Genomic DNA, 27,281 nt, shown 5'->3' on the forward strand with positions numbered 1-27,281 from the left:
TTCCTGTGTTAGTTTCCTGAGGATAATGGCTTCCAGCTCCATCCACATCCCTGCAATGGACATGATCTCATTCCTTTCTATGGCTGCGTAGTATCCCATGGTGTATATGTACCACATTTTCTTTATTCAGTCTATCACTGATAAGCATTTGGGTTGATTCCAGGTCTTTGAACATTTCATTTTTTAAAGCCATTTATTTGTAAGGTTGTCTCTAGTATGAATACTCTGTTTGCATTTTGATGTTCGGGTAAAAACCTTAGCATGCACATTACATTTCTGTGGTTCCTCTCAAAGATGTATATTCTGATGCCTAGTGAGTTCTGATGCCTGGGGAAAGCCTCTGACACATACATTTATATGATTTCCTTTCAGTATAAACTCTCTTATGACAAGTAGTGATTGAACTCTAGTAAAGGTTTTGCCACCCTCATTTCATTTCATACATCTATGCCCTTTTAATTACCTAGATTTACAAGCTCTGGCTTTTGAGTAGAATTCTTGTCACACGTATTACACTTCTGTGATTTTTCTCCAGGATGTATACATCCTGGAATATATATACATATTCTTACACCTAATGAGCAGTGAATACTAGCTTAAAATTTAGGTATATTTACTGCATGTGTAAATGTATTAGGTCATAACTGCATTGCTACAAAAAAAACCTGAGGCTGGCTAATGTATAAAGAAAAGAGTTTAATTGGCTCACACTTCTGAAGGCTTAAATGGAAACATGGTGCTGGCATCTGATCACCCTCTAGGGAAGCCTCAGGAAGGTTAAAATCATGGTGGAAGGCAAAGGGGGTGTAGGTATTTCACATGGTAAGAATGAGAGCCAGCAACAGGGAAGTGCTATGCACTTTTAAACAGCCAGACCTCAAGAGAAGTCACTATTGCCAGGACAGCACCAAGGGGATGATGCTAAATCTTTCTCAATTTGAGAAATCCACTTCCATGATCCAATCACCTCCCAATGGGCCCCACCTCCAATACTGGAGATTACAATTCCATAGGGATTTCAAGAGAAGGGGTAAATATACAAGGTATATCAGTAAGTATGAAGTATTCGGTGATTCCAGAAACTAGGACAACGTCTAAGGCCTTGTCACATTGAGTTTAGTTGTAAGGTTCTCTCCAGTATGTCTTATTCGATGTTTAGTGAGGCCTGAGCGACAAATAAAAGATTTCCCACACTCATTACATTTATAAGGTTTTTTGCCAGAATGAATTCTTTGGTGTTTGTTGAGGGAAAACAACCGCCCAAAGGCTTTGCCACATTCAATACATTTGTATCTTTTCTCTCCAGTGTGGATTCTCTGGTGACTTACAAGATGTGAACTATGCCTGAATACCTTGCCACATTCATCACATTTATATGGTTTCTTTCCTGCATGAATTATCTGATGTGCAGTGAGGTTTGAGCTCCGTTTAAAGGTTTTGCCACACTCATTACATTTGTAAGGTCTGTCTCCAGTATGAACAGTCTGATGAAGTCTAAGATGGACACGCTGACTAAAGGAATTCCCACACTGATTGCATTTGTAAGGTTTCTCTCCGGTATGAATTCTCTGATGTCTATTGAGTGTGGAGCCCTGATTAAAGGCTTTGCCACATTCATTACATTTGTATGGTTTCTCTCCAGTATGAACTCTTCGATGCCCTACAAGATGTGAATACTGACTGTAGACCTTGCCGCATTCATTGCATTTGTAAGGTTTCTCTCCACTATGAATTCTCCGATGCACTGTAAGACGTGAACATTGACTGAAGACCTTGCCACATTCTTTGCATTTGTAAGGCTTCTCTCCAGTATGAATTCTCCGATGCCTTGCAAAAGCTGAACGGTCACTGAAGACCTTGCCACATTCTTTGCATTTGTAAGGTTTTTCTCCAGTATGAATTCTCCGATGCACTGCAAGACGTGAATGTTGACTGAAGACCTTGCCACATTCATTGCATTTGTAAGGTTTCTCTCCAGTATGAATTCTCTGATGAGCTGCAAGTCGTGAATGTATGCTGAAAACTTTGCCACATTCATTGCATTTATAAGCTTTCTCGCCGGTATGAATTCTCCAATGCACTGCAAGACGTGAATGCTTACTGTAGACCTTGCCACATTTATTGCATTTGTAAGTTTTCTGTCCAGTATGAATTCTCTGATGCACTGCAAGACTTGAACGTTTACTGAAGACCTTGCCACATTCATTGCATTTGCAAGGTTTCTCTACAGTGTGAATTCGTCGATGCACTGCAAGACTTGAACGTTTACTGAAGACTTTGCCACATTCATTGCATTTGTATTGTTTCTCTCCACTGTGGATTCTCCGGTGACATACAAGATTTGATCTATGTCTGAATGCCTTGCCACATACATCACATTTATATGGTTTCTTTCCTGCATGGATTACCTGATGTACAGTGAGGTTTGAGCTCCGTTTAAAGGTTTTGCCACACTCATTACATTTGAAGGGTCTCTCTCCAGTATGAACTGTCTGATGAAGTCTAAGATGGACACGCTGACTAAAGGATTTCCCACACAGATTACACTTGTAAGGTTTTTCACCGGTATGAATTCTCTGATGAACTGCAAGGTGGGAACTTTTACTAAAGGACTTGCCACATTCATTACATATGTAGGGTTTCTGTCCAGTGTGACTCCTTTGGTGTCTTACAAAATATGAATTTTTTCTGAAGATCTTGCCACATACATCACATTGATACGATTTCCCTCTTGTATGGACTACCTTATGTACAGTTAGTAGTGAGGCCCGATGAAAGGCTTTGCCACACTCATTGCATTTGTAAGGTTTCTCTGTAGTATGTATCCTCTGATGATTAATAAGGCTGGAAGACGCTTTAAAGGCTTTGCCACACTCATTACATACATAAGGTTTTGCCCTAATGTGTGGAGAAACTAAACAATCGTTATTACCTGTCTTTTCCGTTTCATTACATTCATAAAGTCTCCCTTCAGTTTGAACTTTCTGCAGTTCAGCCAGACATGACTGAAAGCTTGATGTAAGCTGGTTTTCAATATGATTGTTTTCTACATCCCCTTGACTATGTTGATCACTTTTACCAGTTAGATTGTTTTCATGGGGCACTGGCACTTCTTTATCATTTGTTTCACCATCTTTCCATTGAAATTCAAGGTCATATAGATGTTTCTGTATTTCCCTGAAGTATAAATTTTCAGTATCATAGCTTTGAGGTCTCTCCAGTGCCACTGTTTGGAACCTTTCTCCTGTATTACTGTTCTCTGTTGGTGGTAATTCCTTGATCACACATTTAGGAGAGATACCTGCAAAATATAATGAACATGAGTTTTTTTTAAACTACTACTATTGATAAACAAATATTTTATATTGGAAACATACTACACTAAACATAATCTTTATACTAGACAGGTGTGAAAGTTCTCCACCATGATCTTTTATTTTTAGAAATACAAAATGAATAGAAGTCTATAGTAAAGAAAGGGTGACTACATGTAATTCCAATTAATTTTAGGAAAGCCTAGTTTCAAACATCCTATGACCAAAAGACTTATGTTGTGCAAACATATATTGGCACTAAAACAAGTATTTTGCAACCAATGACACCAAATTACAAACCGATTGGCAGAAAACGTGGCTCTCTCATAAGAGAATAAAAGTTATATATATTTATTTCATATTTACTGTGTACAAACAAATGCCAAACTACAGCAAGATATAGTGTAATGGTAAATATTCACAAGATCAACTAATTAATAATCATCATATAAATTAATAAATAAAACACTCTAATAACCCATGATAAAACCAGCAGGTAAGTAAAATACAATATACAATATACTTAGAATTCCATACTATAAATTTGTATATTGCATATACAAGTTTGCATCATATGCAAATATACAAATTTATAGTATGGAATTCTAAACAATTCTCCCTTTATAATAAGCAAGAACATATATTCTAGAGACAACATATGATAACTAGAAAATATGTTGAGATCACTGACTTTTAAACATAAAAGAAAGATAAATGTGTCTATGGCCATACCACCTGGAACACAGCTGATCTCAGAAGCTAAACAGTGTCAGACCTGGTTACTACTTGGATGAGAGAAAGGTAAATATACAACATAATATAGAATAAAAAGTGGGGAAGGAAAAATACTGACTATGATTTCATGCCTACAACTATGTAACAATCAATAGAGCAACTCCCTATCTGTTGTGGTTTTTCTTGAGATGGAGTGTCACTCTGTCACCTAGGCTGGAATGAAGTGGCATAATCTTGCCTCACTGCAACCTCCACTTCTAAGACTCAAGTGATCCTCCCACCTCAGCCTCTCAAATGGCTGAGACCAAAGATGTTCACCACCACACCCACCTAATTTTTTTGTAGTTTTGGTAGAGACAGAGTTTTCCTATGTTGCTCAGGCTGATCTCGAACTCCTGAGGTCAGGCAACCTGCCTGCTGCAGCCTCCCAAAGTGCCGGGATTACATACAGGCATGAGTCACCACACCTGGTCCTATTCATTGCCTCTAATTATCTAGTTAACTGGCCACAAAATATATATCATAAAGAGATTTCTACTTGAAAAGCATATGAACTAAGATAAAAGACAACAAACACTGTTTGGTAGAAACTACAAAATGAAAACTTACAGATACAATGAAGGCTGCTTTGATATAAAGACTTATGTCTGCCAAAATTCTTATGTTGAGGACCCAATCCTCAATGTGATAGTATTTGGAGGTGTGCTCTTTGGGAGGCAATTAGCTCCTCTGCCATGTGAGGACACAGAAAGAGAAAGCCATAGTAAACCGGAAAAAGGGCCCATGCCATGCCAAGAACCAAAATGGTTGGTTCTGATATGTTAGACTTCTCACCACCCAGATCTGTGAAAAGGGAATTTCTGTTGTTTCAACACCCAATCTACAATATCTACTATAGGTAGCCATGCTGACTAGGGTAAAGCCAATATGCTATCTCATTATAAACATAAAACAATGTTGATATGCTTTATTTAACAAAGAAATCTGTGAGTCTTTACTAAAAAACACAATATTCTAGACTAGCTAACAGCACTAATTTGTTTAAAAAGTCTTGAGGTAAATTATCACTATTTAACACACAAGCACAGTAAGTACGCCCACAGGGTTTATGTATCTACATCCAATTTACAAAGAAAGTAAGATATGCACCTACATTTGCAGGATCAAACACTATGTTTTTTTCAAAAACTGCCCAAGCAGGTACTGTAGATAACAGGTCACCCCAAATACTAAGAGTGTAGAAAGAAATACTTCAAGAGCCATGCTGTGTTGCCAAAAGCATTATTCAGCCATCCCCATGAATAACAGTATCTGAGTCATCATTCCCTGCACATAATGATTTAGGCAGTGTTCTCAGAAAGTGATCAGGCCGAGGCAGGTGGATCACAAGGTCAGGAGTTCAAGACCAGCCCGGCCAAGATGGTGAAACCCCATCTCTACTAAAAATACAAAAATTAGCTGGGTGTGGTGGCAGGTGCCTGTAATCCCAGCTACTTGGGAGGCTGAGGCAGGGAACTGCTTGAACCCGGGAGGTGGCGGTTACAGTGAGCCGAGATCACACCACTGCACTCCAGCCTGGGCGACAAAGCAAGACTCCATACGAAAAAAAAAAAAAAAGGAAGTGATCAAGTGAATGAGTAGGGTCATCCCTTACGGAGTGAGAGTAGTGTGGGAGATGAAGGAGTTATGCAATAATGGGAGTGTAAAACTAATATGTTAGTAAGTAGCCAGGTATTCCCTCTGGAACAAAGTACTATTTTAGGAAAGGCCAGGGAAGAGAAAAGGCAAGAGGAAAGGGCAAGGAGTAATGTGCATGGGGCAGCAGGGTTTGTGCTTGCAGACCTGTGGGTATATAATTTCACAAGGAACAGTTAAAATCCTGACTTTGGACGAAAAAAGAAACTAATTTAGAAGTAGCATTATACTGGCCAATACTTAAATATGGGAATTATATTATGGGCACAGGACAAGGGAAGATAGTTAAAAAGGAGGCAGTGTGAGGATACGGGAAGGAAGCAGACTTATGTCTTTATAATAAATGCTATGAAATTTATCAAATTGAATGTCCCATGAGTTACATTTCCAGGCATATGCTCAACAACCCTACATATCAGGAGATACGCGAAAAAATGTTCCTACAATATAATCCTGAAGAAAAAAATTGATAACAGCCATGAAGAGGAGATGGATGAATTTATTTTGTACACACACAAAAAGACAACATAAAACCTTATTGATAGTACAACAATGTTAAGGAGACTTGGGGTGCAGAAGAAGAAACCCTAGCAAAATAGGCAAATATTAGTCTGAAAAAACTAAGAAAGCAGGCAACTGTTGTCAAGGTTTAAATACATGTTCATGGAGACACAGTATATATGGAAGTAATCTGGGATATCAAAAACATAACATGAGAGCAGACCTGTAAAGGAGTCATTTTTCTATGTGACTGAAGTCAAACTGTTACCAGTTTAAAACAGGATGTTATAAATCTAAAGTGTTTTCTGTAATTGCAATGGTAACCACGAAGAATGTATAGAAGACACACACAATGGAAATAAACGTATGTCAAGACAAAAGAATCAACTAAATAAACACGAAGGCAGTAACGGATATGAAGAACAAAAAAATCTAAGAGATACAGGAAACATTCAGCAAAACGGCAAGAGTGAGTCCTTCTCTATCAGTAATTACATTAAGTGTAAGTGGCTTAAACTCCACAATCAGAAGATAAAGACTGGCTGAATGAATTTTAAAAACAGGCTCCAACTACATGCTATCCACAAAAGATTCATTTTTATCTGAAGGACACACACAGGCTGAATTGAAAGGGTGAAAAAAGATATCCCTTAGAAGTGGTAACAGAAAGACATCAGAGGTGGCTAAACTGGTATCAGTCAAAATAGACTTTATGTCAAAACTGGTACAAGAGACAAAGAAGGGCATTATGTAATAATTAAAGGGTTAATTCACTAGGAAGATATACTAATTACAGTTATACATGCACCTAGTATTAGAGATCCTTAATATATGAAGCAAAAGAAACATAACTAAAGGGAGAAAAGTTCCACAGTAATAATAAAATACTTCAACGGACCACTTTTATAAATAGGACAGACAAAAAAAAAGTAAGTAAATAGGCAACCTAAACTATATGTTAAATTGGACCTAACCTACATATGCACAACACATCACCCAAAAACAGCACAAAAGAATTTTTTCAGAACTTCACTCAGAACATTCTTCAAAAGAAATATTTAAAAGTAAAACTTTTTAACACTTTTTTGTTGAGGCTGAGCCTTGCTCTGTTACCCAAGCTAGAAGGCAGTGGCGTGATCTTGGTTCACTGCAACCTCCGCCTCCCAGGTTCAAGCGATTCTCCTGACTCAGCTTCCCGAGTAGCTGGGACTACAGGCGTGTGCCACCACACCCAACTAATTTTTGTATTTTTAGTAGAGATGCGGTTTCGCTATGCTGGCCAGGCTGGTCTCAAACTCCTGACCTCGTTTAACACATTTTAAAGACTGAAATCATAAAGCGTAACTTATCCCTTCATAATAAAATAAAACTACAGATCAACAGCAAAAAAAAATTGGAATATCAACAAATACGTCGAAACAACATATTCCTAAACAGCCAATATGTCAAATTGGAACTCTCAAGGGAAATGATAAAATATCTCAAAACAAAGGAAAATGAAAATAGAACATACCAAAACTTATGTATGCAGAGAAAACAGTGCTAAGATAGAAAATTGTTAGATACAAATGCTTCTGTTAAAATAGAAGATCTCCAATGGAACATAATAGGGAACCCAGAAATACAGCCACATACCTACAACCAACTGATCTTTGACAAAGACAACAAAAACAATTGAGATAAGACATTCTATTCAATAAAGTGTGCTGGAAAAACTGGCTAGCCATATATAGAAGAATGAAACTGGACCCCTATCTCTCATCATATACAAAAATTAATTCAAGATGAATATAGACTTAAATGTAAGACCTCAGGCTACAAAAATCCTGGAAGAAAACTTAGGAAAAACACTTCTGGATAAAATATAATTTTTTAAAAAAAATGTATTCCTCATTCCCTAAGCATGACGGGAAAAAATATATAGGTTTTATAAACATTAGTTGAGAAGTCCTTGAAGTGCAAGAAATGGGCTACATGTATAATAAAGTAAGATTTGAAAATAATAATTCAGTATAACATGATGGACTTGAAAGTAGACAGGAGAATAATTATTATAATATAGCACTTGTTCCAAAAAAAAAAAAAGTGTGATTTAAAGAAAATCCAGCAAGTTATATTTAGGAAACTGAAACTTACTACAGAAAAGCAATGTGTCTTATATAACAAGTATGATCAGGCCAGGCGCAGTGGCTCATGTCTGTAATCCCAGCACTTTGGGAGGCCAGGACGGGCGGATCACCTGAGGTCGGGAGTTCAAGATCAGCCTGACCAATATGGAGAAACTCCACCTCTACTAAAAATACAAAATTAGCCAGGCGTGGTGGCACATGCCTGTAATCCCAGCTACTCAGGAGGCTGAGGCAGGAGAAGCGCTTGAACCTGGGAGATGGAGGTTGCAGTGAGGTGAGATCGCGCCATTATTTTCCAGCCTGGGCAACAAGAGTGAAAATCTGTCTCAAAAAACAGAACAAAACAAAACAAAACAAAAAAACAAAGTATGACCAATCTCTTTCATGGTATTTCTACAATTAAGATAGTAACTATATTAAAAAAATATATTCAAGGTATTAAAAAATTTCCAATGAAAAAAACTGTAATCAATTTCATTAATAATTTTTTTTTTTTTTTTGAGATGGAGTCTCGCTCTGTCGCCCAGGCTGGAGTGCAGTGGCGCAATCTCTACTCACTGCAAGCTCCCGCCTCTGGGATTCACGCCTTTCTCTTGCCTCAGCCTCCTGAGTAGCTGGGACTACATGAGCCCACCACCACACCCTGTTAATTTTTTGTATTTTTAGTAGAGACGGGTTTCACCGTGTTAGCCAGGATGGTCTTGATCTCCTGACCTCGTGATCCACCCGCCTCAGCCTCCCAAAGTGCTGGGATTATAGGTGTGAGCCACCATGCCCGGTCTCATTAACAAATTTAATACTAGGAATTAAGTCAGGAGAAATCGGAGTAAAAGGAATAACTGAAACTGTCTTATTACAACACTATGGAGTTTGTGTAAGTTTTAGAGAAACTGCTGCTGAGCTATACCATCTGTACCAAAGAAAGAAATCTTGTAAAATACATAAAATGATATACATTCCCCAATACAACACTACCTCAAAAAGAAACATAAAACAAAGAAAACTGAGTATCCTCAAAAATATGGAACTGATTATTAAATAAATAAAAACAAAGTTCACCTATAATACATGAAAATGCACCAGATTAAAGTAGCGGTGACTTAAAACAAATTATGTGGACTTAAAAAAAATATAAGCTTTAGCCGGGTGTAGTGGCTCACACCTGTAATCCCAGCACTTTGGAAGGCTGAGGTGGGTGGATCACAGGGTCAGGGATAGGCCAAGCGTACTGGCTCAGGCCTATAATATCAGCACTCTGGGATGCCAAGACCAGAGAATTCCTTGAGCCCATGAGTTCAAGAGCAGCCTGAGTGACACAGTAAAAACCCTGTCTCTACGTGGGCATGGTGGCACGCACCCATAATTACAGCTACTTGGGAGGCTAAGGTGGGAGGATTGCTTGAGCCCAGGAGACAGAGATTGCAGTGAGCTGTGGTAACACCACTGCACTCCGGCCTGGGGAACAGAGCAAGAACCTGTTTTAAACAAACAAAAAAGCACATGGACAGAAAACAGGGAATTGGATATTTTAACTCTGCCATAAGGTTCTCTGCGAACTTCAGCTCTGGAACCACCACTGATGTACAAAGAAGGCAGCAGAATATATATATATAAAGGAGACAGTGAAAGGCCAGATGCAGCATTACGAAGCTTTTTATTTTTGAACCAACAAGGCTTCAGTCTCAAATAACGGAGGGGCTCCCAAGAAAGACAACAGAGAAAATACAAAAATGCACAAGGGCAAATCTGAACTTCTAGAAGGAAATTATACTCACCTAGGAAGACCAGGTTCCTATAGTTCTCCAACATCACATCCTTGTACAAAGCCTTCTGCACAGGCTCCAGGCATTTCCACTCCTCCTGAGAGAATTCTATGGCTACATCCTTGAATGTCAAATGCCCCTGAAATGAAAACACATTTCAACAAGAAGCAATATGAGAGCTCTTTTGTTTACATAAAATGAGGAGAGAACTATCACATCACTTTGAAGTGTGTGTTTTTGACATATCTATAAAAGGCATCTGTGAGAAAGTTATTGGTCCCTAATTTTAGTTTGTTATAAAATACAATAGGAGACTATTATATTCTCTACATCAGTGTATAGTTCTCTTTTTGTAGACAATACAAGAAATACACAAATAAGAAAAACACATGGTTATCCCTTAAAAAGTGTTAGAGATTATGTTCCATACATCAACTGTGTCTAGGTGAGCTAGTATATGAGTGGTGTTTTCAGAGATGACAACGTCTATAGCGGCTTTAAAGGTCAGAAACTAAAAACTGTGATGACCAGAGCAACAGCAATGACTAAAGTTTTGAAACACTCCCCATGCACTGGGCATTATTCCAAATGCTTTACATGTTCTAATTCAAATAACAACATAATAGCCTATGAGAGAGAGACTTGTTCCATGTTACTGTGTCACAGACGCGCTAACAAACTTGCCTAGGTCAACAACCTGAAAATGGCAGAGCAAGCATCTGAACCCAGATGTCTGAAAATTAGAGTTGAACCAAAACAATCAAACAGTTACATTATCGTTACAGAATATCCTAGTCTCTCTGTGCTGCTATAACTAAATAAGACAGACTGGGTAATTTATGAACAATAGAAATATATTTCTCATAATTCTGCAGGCTGGGAAATCCAAGATCAAGGTGCCAGCAGGACTGATGTCTGCTAAGGGATGATCCCTGCTTTCAAGATGGTGTCTTGTTGCATTTTCTGGAGGAGAGGAAGGGACACATGGCAGAGGGACAGAAGTGTCCCCACATGGCAGAAGGGACAGAAGGGCCAAAAAGCAGTGAACTTCGTAGGATAAGCGTTTTGATATCTCATTGACCAGAACATCATATCCCATTGGTAAGGGCAGACCCCTCATGATCCAATCACCTACTAAAACCCAAACCTCATAATACTTGGAGATTGGGCATTGGAGATTAAGTTTCAAATGAATTGTGGAGAGAAAAACACTCAGACCACAGTATTCCATCCTGCCCCACCAAAATTCATGTACTCCTCACATGCAAAATGCATTCCATCCCAATGGCCCCCCAAAGTCTTAACTTTTCTACTACCCATTCAAAAGTCTATAGTCTACAGCTGCATCTAACTATAATCTAAATCAGCTATGGGTGAGACTCAAAAATGTGTTTCATCCTGAGGCAAACTGCTCTCCAGCTGTGAACCTGTGAAATCAAACGACTTAAGTGCTTCCAACATCCAATAGTGGTGTAGACACAGGTTAAATATTTCAACTCCAAAATGCAGAAACAGGAAAGAAGAGGTAGCCACTCCCACGTTAAGTCTGAAACTCAAATAGGGCACACATATTAAATCTTAAGGCTTGACAATAATCTTCTTTGACTCTATGTCCCACCTTCTAGACATCTTGGAGTAGGAGTTAGGTCCCCAGTGTCCTGGGGATCCCTGCACCATTAGTTTGGTTGGGATCACCCATATGGAAGTTCTCACAGGCTGTGGTTTCCCGAGCTGGGATCACATACTGGTGACTCTACAGTTCTGGGGTCTCAGGGGTGGTCCTGCTTCCAGGGCTCCCCTTGACATTGCCCTAATAAGGAGTCTCTAAGGTGTCCCTGCCTCCATGACTAGGCTGAGAATTGCCCTAGTGGTAACTTCCTGTGGTAGCACTGAAAGGAACAGGATGAAAGGTTAGGGGCCACTGAGCAAAAAGATGACTGACATAAACCAGTGTCTGCAGTAACACAGAAAGACACAAGGGTGAAGATCTAGTACCACAGATATCTGCAGTACCAGAGTCTATCTACAATAGTACAGAAAATAAGGGAGCTTCTGAGCAGAAAGCAGCAAACCTCTTCAATAGGGAGATGACAAGCAAAGGCCCAGAGAAAAAGCATGGGAAGTCTCCAGAATCTAGGGTAGTTGATTGGAATGTCCTCCCTGAACAAAGCAGCCACCAAATCTGGGGAGGCAGCTGATTTTTCAAATGCTAAAGTCACAAAAGAAGACAATAAAACATACGAAGAAACAGGGAAATACGGTCTATAAAAAGAAACCAATTGAATCTCTACAAACCTACATGAAAGAAATGGCAATTTACATGTTGGCTTTGAAGAATTAAAGAGAAATGTGGGCCGGGCATGATGGCTCACAACTGTAATCCCAGGACTTTCAGAGCGCCAGGCAGGAGGATCACTTCAGAGCAGGAATTTGAGACCAGCCTGGCCAACATTATGAAACCCCATCTCTACTAAAAATACAAAAATTAGCCAGGCATGGTGGCACATGCCTGTAATCCGAGGCTGAGGCATGAGAATCGCTTGAACAGGAGGCGGAGGTTGCAGTGAGCTGAGATCGCACAACTGCACTCCAGCCTGGGCAATAGAGTGTGACTCTGTCTCCAAAAATAAGGAAAATGCGATCACCTGAGGTCAGGAGTTCAAGACCAGCCTGGCCAACATGGTGAAACTCCATCTCTACTAAAAATACAAAAATTAGCCAGGTGTGGTGGCATGTGCCTGCAGTCCCAGCTACTCAGGGAGACTGAGGCAGGAGAATTGCTTGAACCCGGGAGGCAGAGGTTGCAGTGAGTCGAGATCATGCCACTGCACTCCAGCCTGGGTGACAGAGCGAGACTCCATCTCAAAAAATAAATAATAAATAATTAAATAAAATAAAGAAAATGAAGAGAGTCTAACAGGCTTATGAAAAACCATCAAGCACCAAGAACATATGCATTCTGGGAGTCCAAAAAATAATATGAATATATCTAACATTACTGAACTTTACATAAGCAAACAAGCTTTAATGAAAAAGACATAATAAAGATATTATCAAAGATTGACAAACTCGATTCTTATTGGAAGACATGGTGACGTAAAGACCTGCAACTGAAAAAATTCAGAGCCATTCAAACACAAACAAAATAGGTGGGATTTCTTTTTTTTTTTTTTTTAAGATAGAGTCTCACTGTCGCCCAGGCAGGAGTGCAGTGGAGCAATCTCAGCTCACTGCAACCTCCACCTCCCAGGTTCAAGTGATTCTCCTGCCTCGGCCTCCCAAGTAGCTGAGATTAAAGACATGCACCACCATGTACAGCTAATATTTGTATTTCAGTAGAGACGGGGTTTCACCATGTTAGCCAGGCTGGTCTTGAACTCCTGACCTCAGGTGATCCACCCACCTTGGCCTCCCAAAGTGCCTGGATTACAGGTGTGAGCCACCACACCCGGCCAATATGTGGAATTTAAATAATATGTGACTGTGTTGTGTAAAAGGAGAACCATAATAATTTTGGAAAGAAAATGGAGGGGTTTGCCAATCTACTTGTGAACCTATTATGTTATTTATAATCTAAAACTTTATAATCAAATATAATCTACAACAAGATATACAGAAAAATTCAAATTAAAGATTCAAGCAAACAAAATGTAAGCAACAAAACATTAGATCTTAAAAAAAACAGTATTTTATAATCACACAGTGAGCCAGGCCTTCCAAAGAAAGATCAGTTATTTATTTTTGCTTTTGTGGTATAGTGTCCTAACAAAAGCAACCACTCTTTAAACTGTCCAACTTGAAGGAACCCTCAAACACCTGTGGTGAAGAGAGCATTGTGGTAGCCATGGTGAAAAATTATAAAAGATCCGTATGTCTTCATTTAGAGATTGTTCCAAAGAGGATGCAAAACAAGCTATTAGTGCTTATTAACATAAAAAGATGTACCTTTGAAAAACTGGCACAATGAAATTTCACAACAGAACATGTACTGAAGAATTGTTTTCTAAAATCTCATAATGACATGTAAATGCAGCTTGACACGTCTCACTGACTCTTGCCACAGAACTTACAACTGTAGCTCCCCAAGGAAACATGAGGGATGATGGAGAAAGTGACAGGGAAAAGAAATCCGGGTTCCTCCAGTTTGGGTAATTGAAAGAGTGATTGCCTCTTTAGGATGGTGCATTTCCTATTTTCCTGGATATGGCAAGATTCCCCACTACCCTAAGGTGCAATGGTTTCCTCATACACCAACGACACATGAGATTTCCCACCCAATTAAAAAAAAAGAAAAAAAAACCTTACTACTATGTTCTGTTTACATTTTGAGGCTATGGGGAAAATGAAAACCCTTTGTATTTCCATTTTCCCATTCCTTGGACTGTGAGGAGGTTTCATTATTTTGTGGAAATCAAACCAAAATAATTTTCATTCTTACTGCATTCTAGGAGCCATTTCATATTCTGTAGTTAAATTTTTAAAATATATATGCCTTGATGTCCTTCTCTTAGGTTATAAATTTCTTTCTGTATAAAACTAAAGCTGGGCACAGTGGCTCATGCCTGTAATCCCAGCACTTTGGGAAGCCAAGGCGGGCGGATCACCTGAGGCCGGAAGTTTGAGACCAGCCTGACCAACATGGAGAAACTCTGTCTCTACTAAAAATACAAAGTTAGCCAGGCATGGTGGCGCATGACTGTAGTCCCAGCTACTCAAGAGGCTTAGGCAGGAGAATCGCTTGAACCCGGGAGGCGGAGGATGCAGTGAGCCAAGATTGCGCCATTGCACTCCAGCCTGGGCAACAAGATGAAACTCCGTCTCAAAAAAAAAAAAAAAAAAAAAGCTAAAATGTTTCCTTGATGCCCATTTTTGTTTGCTGATAAATTACATTGTGTATATTTAAGGTATACAACATGGTATCATGGTATAGTAAAAAAAAAAAAGTCATTGGAGTTTAACAAATTAACACACCCATCATCTCACAGTTACTTTTTTTTTTTTTTTTCCCTCTGTTTTGGCTAGAACAGCTAAAATCTCATTTAGCGTGAATTTCATATATAATAAAACATTATTTTCAGGCTGAGTACGGTGGCTCACACTGTAATCCCAGCACTTTGGGAGGCTGAGGCAGGCAGATCATCTGAGATCAGGAGTTCGAGACCAGCCTGGCCAACATGATGAAACCCCCCACCATTTCCACTAAAAATACAAAAATTAGCAGGTGTGGTGGTGCACGCCTGTAATCCCAGCTACTGGGAGGCTGAGGCAGAGAATCGGTTGAACCTGGGAGACAGAGGTTGCAGTGAGTCGAGATCACGCCATTGTAGTCCGGCCTGGGTGACAAGAACGAGACTCCGTACAAAACAAAAAGCGAAAAACAAAACAAAATTATTTCCTATCATCCTCGTGTTGTATTAACTTCTTAATGCCTAAGCTGCATCTCTGCTTGAACTTTTACCAAAAAAAAATATATACATCATGTGATGTTTAAAATAAATATAATATTTAATAATAATTGCTGCAGTGAGAGAATTTGGCTCCATCTTCTCTGATAACAAATGTTCAGCTCTTACATCTGAGCAAAATTATAATCTTAAGACTTAAAACAACTGCTGGTAAGAGTCCCCACAGGAACACCGCAGTCTCTGTGAGATGGATATTCTGACCATGGCTAGAATCTGACATTCAGGTTGATTTCATATTTTTAAATCAGTGATGGAATAAAACATGCTCTAATGTCTGTATCTAGTTTTCCATTCAATTCCCCATCATTAAGGTGGTGCAGTTAGAAATAGTGACTCATTCATACAGCTTCAAATGTAGTATAAAATCAGGCAGAAAGATCTCCCCTTACACGCTTCCTTTTCCATATTTTTTTTTTTTTCTTTTTGAGGATGAAGTCTTGCTCTGTCACCCAGGCTGGGGTGCAGTGGCACTATCTTGGCTCACTGCAACCTCCACCTCCGGGTTCAAGCTATTCTCCCGCCTCAGCCTTCTAAGTAGCTGGGATTACAGGCCCCTGCCACCATGACTGGCTAATTTTTGAATTTTCAGTTGAGACGAGGTTTCACCATGTTGGCCAGCTGGTCTCAAACTCCTGAGCTCAAGTGATCCACCCACCTCTGCCTCCTAAAGTGCTGAGATTACAGGCATGAGCCACGGCACCTGGCCCCTTTCGATAATTTACTAGGTATTTATGCACATTAATATGTGACTTCCACGTGCAGCTTCTCTATTCCTGGTCTACAGAGAGCTGACAGTGCATCCACATGTGGCCCCTAAACAATTCCTGCTGTTTAACAGCTCTGATACCATGTGGCCCACACCCTGTCTCCATCCATGTCTGGGTGTGAGCCCTTCCCAGGGCCATGCCCAGTGCAGCCTCTTCCCAAGTTCATGTCACTGGGTCACGGTGAGATGGAATCTAAATAAGATGAGAGGAGCTAAGGAAAGGCATGGATGAGCAAGAGCAAATGTGTCAGGAAGGACGCTTCAGACTCAGAGAAGATTCGCAGCTCCGACGCCCTGCACTTCACAAAGGAAGGAGACAGAATGACCCACCAAGAATATCACTTCACCTGAGTAAAATATCACTTTACCTGAGTAGCCATCACTGACTCCTTTTCTTTCCTCTTCTTCCTCTTCTGGGTTTCTTTCTCAGTCAATGTAATTATTCACACATCAAACCTGAAAGTAAAAAAATCTGTTGTTTAATGCTTGGAAACAACACATTCCTTTCTGTGTCACAACCATGCACACAGGGAAGAACTCAGCATGTGGAAAGACAGCCCACTGCACCAGGGGGGATGCAAGAATAATAAATTCCTACACAAAGACCAAGTGAATCTTTCACCATTTTCTTCAGCATTAGCTCCCCTCCGGGAGAAGCCCACACACAGGCTGCAGCAGCGCGTAGCTAGGCTGGACTGAGCTCCCATTCAGGGCACGGACCTATCCCTGATCAAACCCCATGCAGAGCATAGCCCCCCCTCACTTCTGTGGGTCACAGGCTGAGCTCTGCCCTCGGAAACAGGGGACACAGAGGCTGGAAGCTCAATGCCGGATACAAATGAGAATCAACTTGGGGCTGGGAGCGGTGGCTCATGCCTGTAATCCCAGCACTTTGGGAGGTCGAGGCGGGTGGATACCTGAGGTCAGGAATTCGAGACCAGCCTGGCCAACATGGTGAAACACCCTCTCTGCCAAAAATACAAAAATTAGTCAGACATAGTGGCGCACACCTTAAATCCCAGTTACTTGGGAGGCTGAGGCAGGAGAATCGCTTGAACCTGGGAGCCGGAGGTTGCAGTGAGCCAAGATCAAGCCATTGCCCTCCAGCCTGGGCGACAGAGAGAGACTCTGTCTCCAAAAAAAAAAAAAGAATCAACTTGGGTACCTTAAACATTACGGAGGCTGGGCCCCACCCTAACTATTGGAAGAAGAATCTCTATAAGGGGGAATGAACCATGTGTTACAAATGCCTTAGCACTCTAGTGTGAAGCAAGGGTTGAGTACCTCTCAAAGGGGGCAAGACTACCACAGCCCCAGTCTCCCAGCTCTGATCTCCCCTTGGAGCCTTGTTGTCACCAGTCTGTAGAAAGTGGAAGGCAAAGGACCAGAAAGAAACACACAGAGCAGAAAATATGGACCTGCTTTTATTGGCTTTTATTTGCAATCCTAGAATCAGACAACACCTCATTCTTAAAATGAAAGGAGTGTTCTGTGAGCTAAGGGGAGGAGGTTGGCTTCATAAGCTGAAAGGGGCTGAATGGAGCAAAATCAGGAAACTAAAAGCAGGTTGGTGGTTTCAAAGTTACTTTTCTTTGGGTTGCCATTTTCCCCAGATCCTCAAAATGTAAAAACAACATAGTAGTAAGTTTTGTTTAAATGAGTGGGAAATCTCATGTGATGCTGGTGGGAGAGGGCACCTTTGCAGCTCGGGATGGGGGAAATCTTGCCAGATTACCTGCAACTGAGGGGCCAGAGAGTTCTAGGCACAGGGACAGCTCAGGTAGACACCCTCGGCTCCAGGAACAGGAAAGAGGCCTGTGTGGCTGTAGCAGAGGTAGTGAGGAGGACACAGGTAGGAAATGAGGTCAGAGAGGTCCCAAGGCAGCAGATTAGGTAGGCACGACGTCTTCAAACATTTTTCTCCCACAGCTCACAGCACTTTTAGAAACTATGCATTTCCCTACCATTTTAGGTAAATGTAACTTTTCTTTATCATTGGAATTAAAACCCTTCTATATAATGTCATATCTTCTGCATTTCAAATATATCCTGACACGTAAAGCTAAAGCCAGGAAGTATAGGGCCACTGTCATCTGAGATGTGCAGGAGCACAGGGGAATGTACTTGGGGAGTTTAGGAAGTCACTTTAGACACATAAAGGTGGAGATGTCTCTTAGACGGCTGAACAGACAACAGAGGAGACAACAGGACACAGAATTCTAGAGTTAAGGGGACAGGTCTGCAGGGGACATGGAGATGTGTAGGTGGGTAGGTGGGTGATATGGATCAGGTTTGTGTCCTTGGCCCAAATCTCACACTGAATTGTAATCCGCAGTGTTACTGGTGGGGCCTGGTGGGAGGTGGATGGATTATGGGGGTGGATTTGTGATGAATGGTTTTGCACCACCCCTTGGTGCTGTTCTTATCATAGTGAGTTCTCACGAGATCTGGTTGTTTAAAAGTGTGTAGCGCCTCCCCGCTCACTCTCTCTTGCTCCTGCTCCCGCCATGTGAGACGCCTGTTCCTACTTCACCTGCTACCATGTTTGGGATCTTCCTAAAGGCTCCCCAGAAGCAGATGTCGCTACGCTTCCTGTGCAGCCTGCAGAACTGTGGGCCAATTAAACCTGTTTTCTTTATAAATTACTCAGTCTCTGGAATTTTGTTGTAGCAATTCCAGAATGGACTACTACAGTGGGGTTTAAAGCCATGAGATGAGATGATGAGGAAAGACAGTGGGTGTGGACAGAGATAAGAAGAGGTTCAAGGACTAAGCCATGAGTCATTCCCACATTGGGAAACATTCAGAGTCAGGACACAGCAGCAGAGGAAAGTGTGAAATGGTCAGGGAGGTGACAAGAAAATCAAATAGCTCCTGACAGGAAAAGAAAGAGTAAAGCAGGAAATGAAATACATTGGATTTAGAAATGGGGAGGTCACTGGTGACTCTGAAAAATAAAGTTATCAGTGGAATGGTAGATATGAAAGTTTGACTGGATGCATTCAAGAGGGAACTGGAGGCAAGAAGTGAAGACAGAGAGTATAAATAAGATTTTAGCACAGAACAGGGGTACTCATACGGGCAGAAATGTAGTTAGTAGTATGTTTTGTTTTAATTAGGGCAGAGTGGAAGGAAACGATAAGCTTTAGGGTCTGTGTGTGCATGCATTTAATGGGCAATACCACCATCAGTAAACACTGTTTAAAATAATTCCCTAGAGGTAAAAATTGGCCTTTATAAAAGGCCAATTTTTTTTTCTCCTTTTAACTTATATTTTAAGTTCAGGGGTACATGTACAGGATGTGCAGCCTGGTTCACAGGTAAACGGGTCATGGGGGTTTGTTGTACACATTATTTCATCACCTGGGTTTTTTTTTTGTTTTTTTTTTTTTTTGAGACAGAGTCTTGCTCTGTCGCCTAGGCTGGAGTGCAATGGCACGATCTCGGCTCACTGCAACCTCCGCCTCCTGGGTTCAAGCAATTCTCCTGCCTCAGCCTCCTGCTGGCACTACAGGCATGTGCGACCACACCTGGCTAATTTTGTATTTTTAGTAGAGGCGGGGTTTCACTATATTGGTCAGGCTGGTTACGAACTCCAGACTTCAGGTGATCCACCCGGAGCCACGACGCCTGGCCCCATCACCCGGGTATTAAGCCAAATGTCTCTTAGTTATTTTTCCTGATCCTTTCCCTCCTCCCACCCTTCACCCTCAGGTAGGCCCCAGTGTGTGTTGTTGCCCTCTATGTATCCATGTTTTCTCATCATTTACCTCCCACTTATGAGTGAGAATACGCAGTATTTGGTTTTCTGTTCCTGTGTTAGTTTGCAAAGGATAATCGCCTCCAGTTCCACCCATGTCCCAGCCAAGGACATTATTTTGTTCCTTTTTATGGAAAGGCCGTTGTTTTGTACTAGCCTCCCGCACTACCAGACCAAGCCAGAATGAAGTCTCTCATGCTAAGTGCCACATTAGCAAACTGACCCTTGAAATAAGTCACGTTTAGGAAAAAAGAAAATTCCAAAAAAGAAAACAGGAACAGGAGTTAAAAAATGAATTTGTAATTATTTCCCTTCTTATCACGACATCATAACAAGGTTTGAGGGAAGCACATCTCACATGAGTGTGAAAACCCAATCATCACATTTATTAACTACAAAAGGATCGAATTTGTTGTGATTTTGTCCTTCAACAATAAGAAACTGGTAAATGTGTTTCTCTAAGTTCTGTGAGCCATCCTAGGAAATTAATCAAACCTTTGGCTGGGATAGTAGGAATGCCAATTTGGAGTCAGTAGGCCAGAAGTATAGGTGACAACCTACTACGTTCAAAATGATAGCTGAAGTGAGATGGGGAGGTCTTGTGAGACTGAGCCCTTAAACTGTGGGCAACCTGTGGGAGACGACTCTAACTCCAGGTAGACAGTGCCAGAATTAAATTGAATTATAAGGCAATCTAGCTGGTGTCTGCTGGAGAACTGTTTAGTGTGTAGGAGAAAACTCCCCAACACTGGCCACAGCAGAGTTCTGTGTTAAGTGTGACAGTAGAAAGGAAAAAGTTTGTTTTTTCCTTTACACCCTGCAATTACTAGGCCTGTCATTCTCCAAAGAGCATTACCCATCCTCTCCCCAAACTGCCTCCCCAGGACCTAGTGGACCCTCTTGACTAGAGAAAATATCCCTGTTCCACACTGAGTTTTAAAGCATTTTGCCTCGTAGCTCCCTGTGATTGTTGCAGCAGACAGAGGTGGGGGGAAAGTAATCACCACTGTCCTGGCAGCGAGAAAGTAACAGCTGTATCTTCCAAGGACAGTCCCAATTGAAATCTTTGTGCTGCAGGTCACTGTGATATCATATTCTCTGATTCTTTGAAAAATCTTCCCTAAGTCACCATCCTGCCATAGACCCACCACAGAAAACCCTCCCTAACGAAAGCCTTTTGTCACTAGAGTTTGAGGCCCTAACGTTCCCCTCCTAAACTGAGACAGGTTTACAAACTTCCATGGGGTCCACACCCTTCCCAGATACTCCATAGTGCTCCCCATATCCTGCTACGAAATCCCACATGCCCCAACAACTCATAAACTCCTGCTGACCTAATACACACAAAGATACCTGAGGACTCAATGACCCAAGACACCCTATTCCATTCATAATGACCCCACCCTTGAACACTGGCACCACCATCTACTAAAACAGATATCTCCAATGATGCACATGCCCCAATGAGACCCAACATCTTCCAAGGAAACTCCATATTGACATTTAGATATTCCAAAATGCATCTATAACCATCTTAACTTGCAGCCCAAAATACTCCAAAATAACAAATGTAGCCCCCAAAGTGATGGACCCCACAGAAGTCACTATTGAGAGTGCTTGCTGTGCTGCAGCTCTGGGTTCCACACCCTCAGGACCAATGCACCACCTCTCCAGCTGCCCACTCTTCCCGTGGGCTCAGCTTAGGCCTTGCTCCTCAATTCAGCTGACACTTGAACAATATAGCTTTGGATTGTGTGGGTCCACTTTTAATAAAATTTTCCTCAATAAACATGCTGAAGAATATTTTGAAGATTTGCAGTATTTTGTTGGCTGTACAACAAGAAGGCCTGGACAATGAGAAGTTGTCCCTTAAGTCAGGAAGGGAATGCCTTTTAAAGTTGTTTGATGTTGGGCCGGGCACAGTGGCTCATGCCTGTAATCCCAGCATGTTAGGAGGCCGAGGCAGGCAGATCTCTTGAGGCCAAGAGTTCGAGATCAACCTGGCCAACACAGTGAAACCCCATCTCTACTAACAACACAAAAAATTAACTGGGCATGGTGGCACATGCCTGTAATCTCAGCTACTTGTGAGGCTGATGCATGAGACTCGCTAGAACCCAGGAGGCAGATGTTGCAGTGAGCCGAGATCGCACCCCTGCACTCCAGTCTGGGCAACAGAGTAAGAATTTGTCTCAAAAAAAAAAAGGAGGGGGGCAGGGGGCAAAGGACCTGAACATTTTGCAAATAAGACATACAAATGCCAGGCACGGTGGCTCACGCCTGTAATCCCAGCACTTTGGGAGGCCGAGGCGGGCAGATCACCTGAGGTCAGGAGTTCAAGACCAGCCTGACCAACATGGTGAAACCCCCATCTCTACTAAAATACAAAAATTAGCTGGGCATAGTGGCAGGCGCCTGTAATCTCAGGTGCTTCAGAGGATGAGGTCGCAGTGAGCTGAGATCACGCCATTGCATTCCAGCCTGGGCAACAAGCGTGAGACTCTGTCTCAAACAAACAAAAAAAAAGACATATAAATGACCAACAGGTCATATGAAAAGGTACTCAAGATCGCTAATCACCAGGGATATATAAATCAAAACCACCATAAGCTATCACCTCATACATCTTAGTAAGGCTATTATCAAATAGGCAAAAGATAACAGATGTTAGCAGTGATATGGAGAAAAATGAGCCCTTGTACACTGTTGCTAGGAGTGTACATCAATACAGCCATTATGAAAAACACTATGGACGTTCTTCAAAATATTAAAAATAGAACAACAATGCAATCTAGCAATCCCATTTCCGGGTATAAATCCAAAGGCAATCCAATCAGTATGTTTAAGAGACATCTAGGCCAGGTGTGGTAGTTCATGCCTATAATCCCAGCACTCTGAGAAGCTGAGATGGGAAGATTGCTTGAGACCAGGAGTTAGAGACCAGCTTGGATAAAACAGCGGGACCATGCCTCTACTTAAAACAAACAAACAAACAAACAAACAAAACTTAGGAACCTCTGCCCCCTCATGATCACTACGGTATTATTCACAATGGCCAAGATACAGAAACAACCAAAGTGCCCATCCAGGAATGAATATGTAAAGAAAATGTGTGTGTATATATATTTATGTATGTGTATATATACAGAGTGTGTGTGTACATTTATATAATGGAATATTATTCAACCATAAAAAAGAAAATCCTGCCGGGCGCGGTGGCTCACGCCTGTAATCCCAGCACTTTGGGAGGCCGAGGCGGGCGATTCATGAGGTCAGGAGATTGAGACCATCCTCGCTAACACGGTGAAACCCTGTCTCTACTAAAAAAAAAATACAAAAAATTAGCCGGGCGTGGTGGCGGGCGCCTGTAGTCCCAGCTAGTCAGGGGGCTGAGGCAGGAGAATGGTGTGAACCCGGAAGGCGGAGCTTGCAGTGAGCTGAGATCGCGCCACTGCACTCTAGCCTGGGCGACAGAGCGTGACTCCGTCTCAAAAATAAAAAATAAAAATAAAAATAAATAAAATCCTGCTATTTCCAAAAACATGGATGAATCTGGAGGACATTATGCTGGGCAATATAAGACTGACACAAAAAGATAACTACTGTATGTTCTCACAAGTAGAATCTAAAAAAGTCCAATTCATACTAACAAGGCAGAACAGTTGTTACCACAGGATGGTGGGTGGGGAAAGTGGAGAAATGTTGGTCAAAGGGTACAAATTCTCAGTTATAAAATGAAGAAGTTCTGAGGAATCTAATGTACTCCATGGTGAGTTTACCGTACTGGACACTTTAACAGTTTGGAAAGTTTTTGAAAAATCTAATAAATTATGGGGTAAAAGTTAAAAAAGGCAATATTTAGAAATTAATGACATCAGCTGATTACAGGATGACATCAAATCTTATTTCAGAAGTTAGTAATTATAGAAGAAACTGAATAAACTAAAATTTAAATCAAGCTTCCAAAATAACAATGAATTAACTGTAAAGCAACTACAAGGAAAAAAGTAAATTCATTAACAAAACAAAAAACAAACACTCTCAACCCTCCTTCAAAGACATACATTGTAGGCCTGGAGAGGTGGTTCACACATGTAATCTCAGCACCTTCAGGGGCTGAGGAGGATGGAGTGCAGCTGAGAGGCTGCAGTGAGCCGATATGTTACCGCACTCCAGCCTGGGCGACAGAGACCCTGTCTCAAAAAGAGAAAAAACAAACAAAAAACCAAAGATATATCTTGTAGTGACAGTCAGTCATTTCTTGCCTGTTTCTCTCCTCCTCCATCCCCTACTCCATCCCTGGAAAGAAGAGCTACAAAATGACTAAATCAAGTCACTGCCCTGTGGCTAAATAGGGATTCCAAATATCTTTTGATACAAATAAATACAAAATGCACAAGCATTTTGAAAAGAGTGGTAATTTTCATCCTCATGAGTACAATTTAAAGAAACAAATTTTAAATTAGAGTATAAAGTCACAAATCAATACATTAAAACAACCATCCATATCCAATCAACTCACCGCTCATCTGGATGGGGTCCTCACCCACTCTCTTCACTACTATGTGTTTCCCTCTCTCATTCTGCACGTCTTTTTTCCCTTTTCTGTTTTTCTCCCCTTCTTTATTCCCTCTTTTACGTCTGTTCTGCCCAATGCTTCGAAACTTATTTCACCTCTTGTTGCTCTTTCTCCCCAAACTTTCCCATTGTCCCCAGCCTCCACGTATTCCTGCCTCTTTTCCCCCATCTGAGCTCCCTGTCTGCTCTCCCTGTTAAAATCCCTCTTCCCTGTTAAATTCCCTTTTCCCTGTTACATCTCCTTTGTTCCCACTCTCTAGCACCCCCAACTTCCTAGGCTTCCTCCTTGCTGTGGTTCTCCCTCTACTCTCCTTTGTTACCCACTCCCCTCTCCTTCAGTCCTAGCACCACGTGGCTCTGTCAGCCGCGGCTCCAACTCTTACCTTTTCCACTCCCCGCGTCTGACTGCAGTGCCTCCTCCTTTGCCGCCCCTCTCTATTTTGCTGTCCTTCAGCTCCCTGAAGCTCTCCCTTTTCCCTAATTTCTTTATGTGCTTTCCTCCCCGTGCTACTTTCTCCATGCGTCCTCTTTCACTCTTGCTCTCTTTGCCAGTCCCTAAATTATCAACCATTTTGCCGTGTACTCATTCTTTTCTCCCCAGTTTTTCTGTCTCGTCACTCCCCCTCTTTTCCTCTCCTGATCCCTCTCACTCACACATTTGAGGAAAGGGGAGGAATAAGATGCCCACCTCCCGGAAGAGCACATTTTCCAGTGGAGTAAAAAATTTGGGAGGGAACGACAGTGGGTGTCACAAGACAGACTCGGGTGACCTCCTGCAACGCGGAGTCAGGAAAAGCAGTGGCTGTGAAGGGGCAGCCTGGGGAGCGGAAGGACCCGGCGTGAGGAGGACACTAGGTGGCGCGGGGACGACACTAGGTGACGCAGGGGACGACACTAGGTGACGCAGGGGACGGTGTCTCAGGACAGGCAGGGTCTGCAGAATCCCAGGACCTGGGAGGTGAAGCGGCTCCTTCAGGAGCTGGGCAGCGGGCGCTCACCTCCAGGGGTCGACAAGGGCGAAGATCGGGGGTCTCGACTGGTGGGAATCCACCTCGGGAGGGAGGACTTGACTTCGCCCGGGGCCGAAGCAGAGGTCAATGAGTTTTAAGCAGGAACACGACCTGAATGGGGTTATCTACATGGTTATCTACATGGCAGAAAGGCAGGGAGCAAGGAATAGCCTGAGAGATTTTAAACCGAAAGGGAAGCAATTCTCGGACTTACGTGGGGAGAAGTGCCTGTTGCAGGGGCGAAGGGGCTATGGGTATTTTAAGGTCCGTAGCGATCCCCAGATCACTGGTATGGAGAAGTGAGGACTGCAAAGTGCACGTTTAATCCAGGCAGACGGAGCGAAGCAATGTTTCATCCACGTAGACTGAAACACACACACACAGCGATAAGGCCTTTCCCTGGCGCAATCTGCTTCCGGGAGTGACGGAAACTGCTAGCGGAGAGAAAAAACTGGGAGGCCAGGGGGCGGTGCCTGGGCGAGCCGCGACCAGCAAGGGGCCGGTCGGAAAGAGGGGCCTGACTGGGGAGGGACCCTGAGAGGGTGGAGCCGGGCCAGAGCGGCAATGGGCGAGGCTAGGTGGGGCGTGACCGAGCCGCGGCGGAGGATGGGGCGGGGTTTCATGGCGTAAGCGGGGCCGAGATAGAGCCTGTTATTTACTCTGATTCACAGGCAGCATGTCTTTGGTTTTCTGACTATTTCTTGTCCTGTGAAGCAGCGTTGCTTCCTGCCTATTTTAAGTTAATGTTTCAAAATTTAAGGTTAAAGCTTAAAGTTGTGGTCCACTTATATTGGAAACTAAGATGATTTCTTAACAAGTTGAACTAAGTTAAAACCGATTTTTACAAGCTTGGTAGACTTCATCCACTCTTGCCAGTGATGCTGAAGCTACTCAGTAGTCAGGCAACTAGGATCTCGCTGGGGATTTGATGTGGAGCCATGGCTGGATCCAGGAACCCGGAAGACATTATGCCAAGCGAAATATGCTAGACACAGAAAGACAAATACTGCATGTGCTTTTACACGTGCAAAGTACAAACGTCAAATTTACAGTAACAGAAGGGTGGTTACCAGGGCTGGGGAATGTATCCTATGCCTTTATCACCATTATATTTTGGAAGCAGTTAAACTTCTCTGGCCTCACAGATTCACAGCTGGGCAGAAATTTTGCCTCAGGATGAATCACACTTTGATTCTCACCCATGTGTGGTTCAGATAACATTTAGGGGGTATTCTGCCCTAAGAGCTGATATAGGAATGGATTAAGACTTTTGAGAGTTGATACTGAAATGGATTAAGTCTTTTGAGATGGGCCAGGTGCACTGGCTCCGGCCTATAATCCCAGCAGTTTTGGAGGCCCAGGTGGGCAGGTCACTTGAACTCAAGAGTTCAAAACCAGCCTGGGCAGCAAAGTGAGACCCCCATCTGTACAAGAAATACAAAAATTAGCCAGGCTTGGTAATGCACTCTTGTAGTCCCAGCTACTTGGGAAGCTGAGGTGTCAGAATTGCTTGAGGCCAGGGATTTGAGATCATCCTGGGCAACACAGCCAGACCTATCTCTACA

The 27,281-nt window shown here is 42.1% G+C and overlaps 1 protein-coding gene and 1 pseudogene across 1 annotated transcript; both read right to left on the reverse strand.

Annotated features, from left to right (window-relative positions):
- Window positions 1-676: 676 nt before the first annotated feature.
- ZNF616 (zinc finger protein 616) lies at window positions 677-26,222 on the reverse strand. The gene is made up of 4 exons (XM_009233013.4): window positions 25,931-26,222; window positions 16,737-16,824; window positions 10,150-10,276; window positions 677-3,301 (listed from the first exon to the last, which is right to left on the reverse strand). Exons 2-4 carry the CDS (start codon window positions 16,746-16,748, stop codon window positions 1,095-1,097), a joined length of 2,346 nt encoding a protein of 781 aa, XP_009231288.2. The 5' UTR covers window positions 16,749-16,824; window positions 25,931-26,222; the 3' UTR covers window positions 677-1,094.
- On the reverse strand, window positions 20,445-20,532 carry LOC112130252 (small nucleolar RNA U13; annotated as a pseudogene).
- Window positions 26,223-27,281: the final 1,059 nt, after the last annotated feature.

This window comes from Pongo abelii, chromosome 20 (genome assembly GCF_028885655.2).
Source record: "Pongo abelii isolate AG06213 chromosome 20, NHGRI_mPonAbe1-v2.0_pri, whole genome shotgun sequence".
Taxonomy (NCBI): Eukaryota; Metazoa; Chordata; class Mammalia; order Primates; family Hominidae; genus Pongo; species Pongo abelii.

Coding starts and splice junctions, on each gene's coding strand:
- ZNF616 (XM_009233013.4), bottom strand. Junction 3,302..10,149: donor TAGGAACCTGGTCTTCCTAG/GTGAGTATAATT, acceptor TATATTTTGCAG/GTATCTCTCCTAAATGTGTG.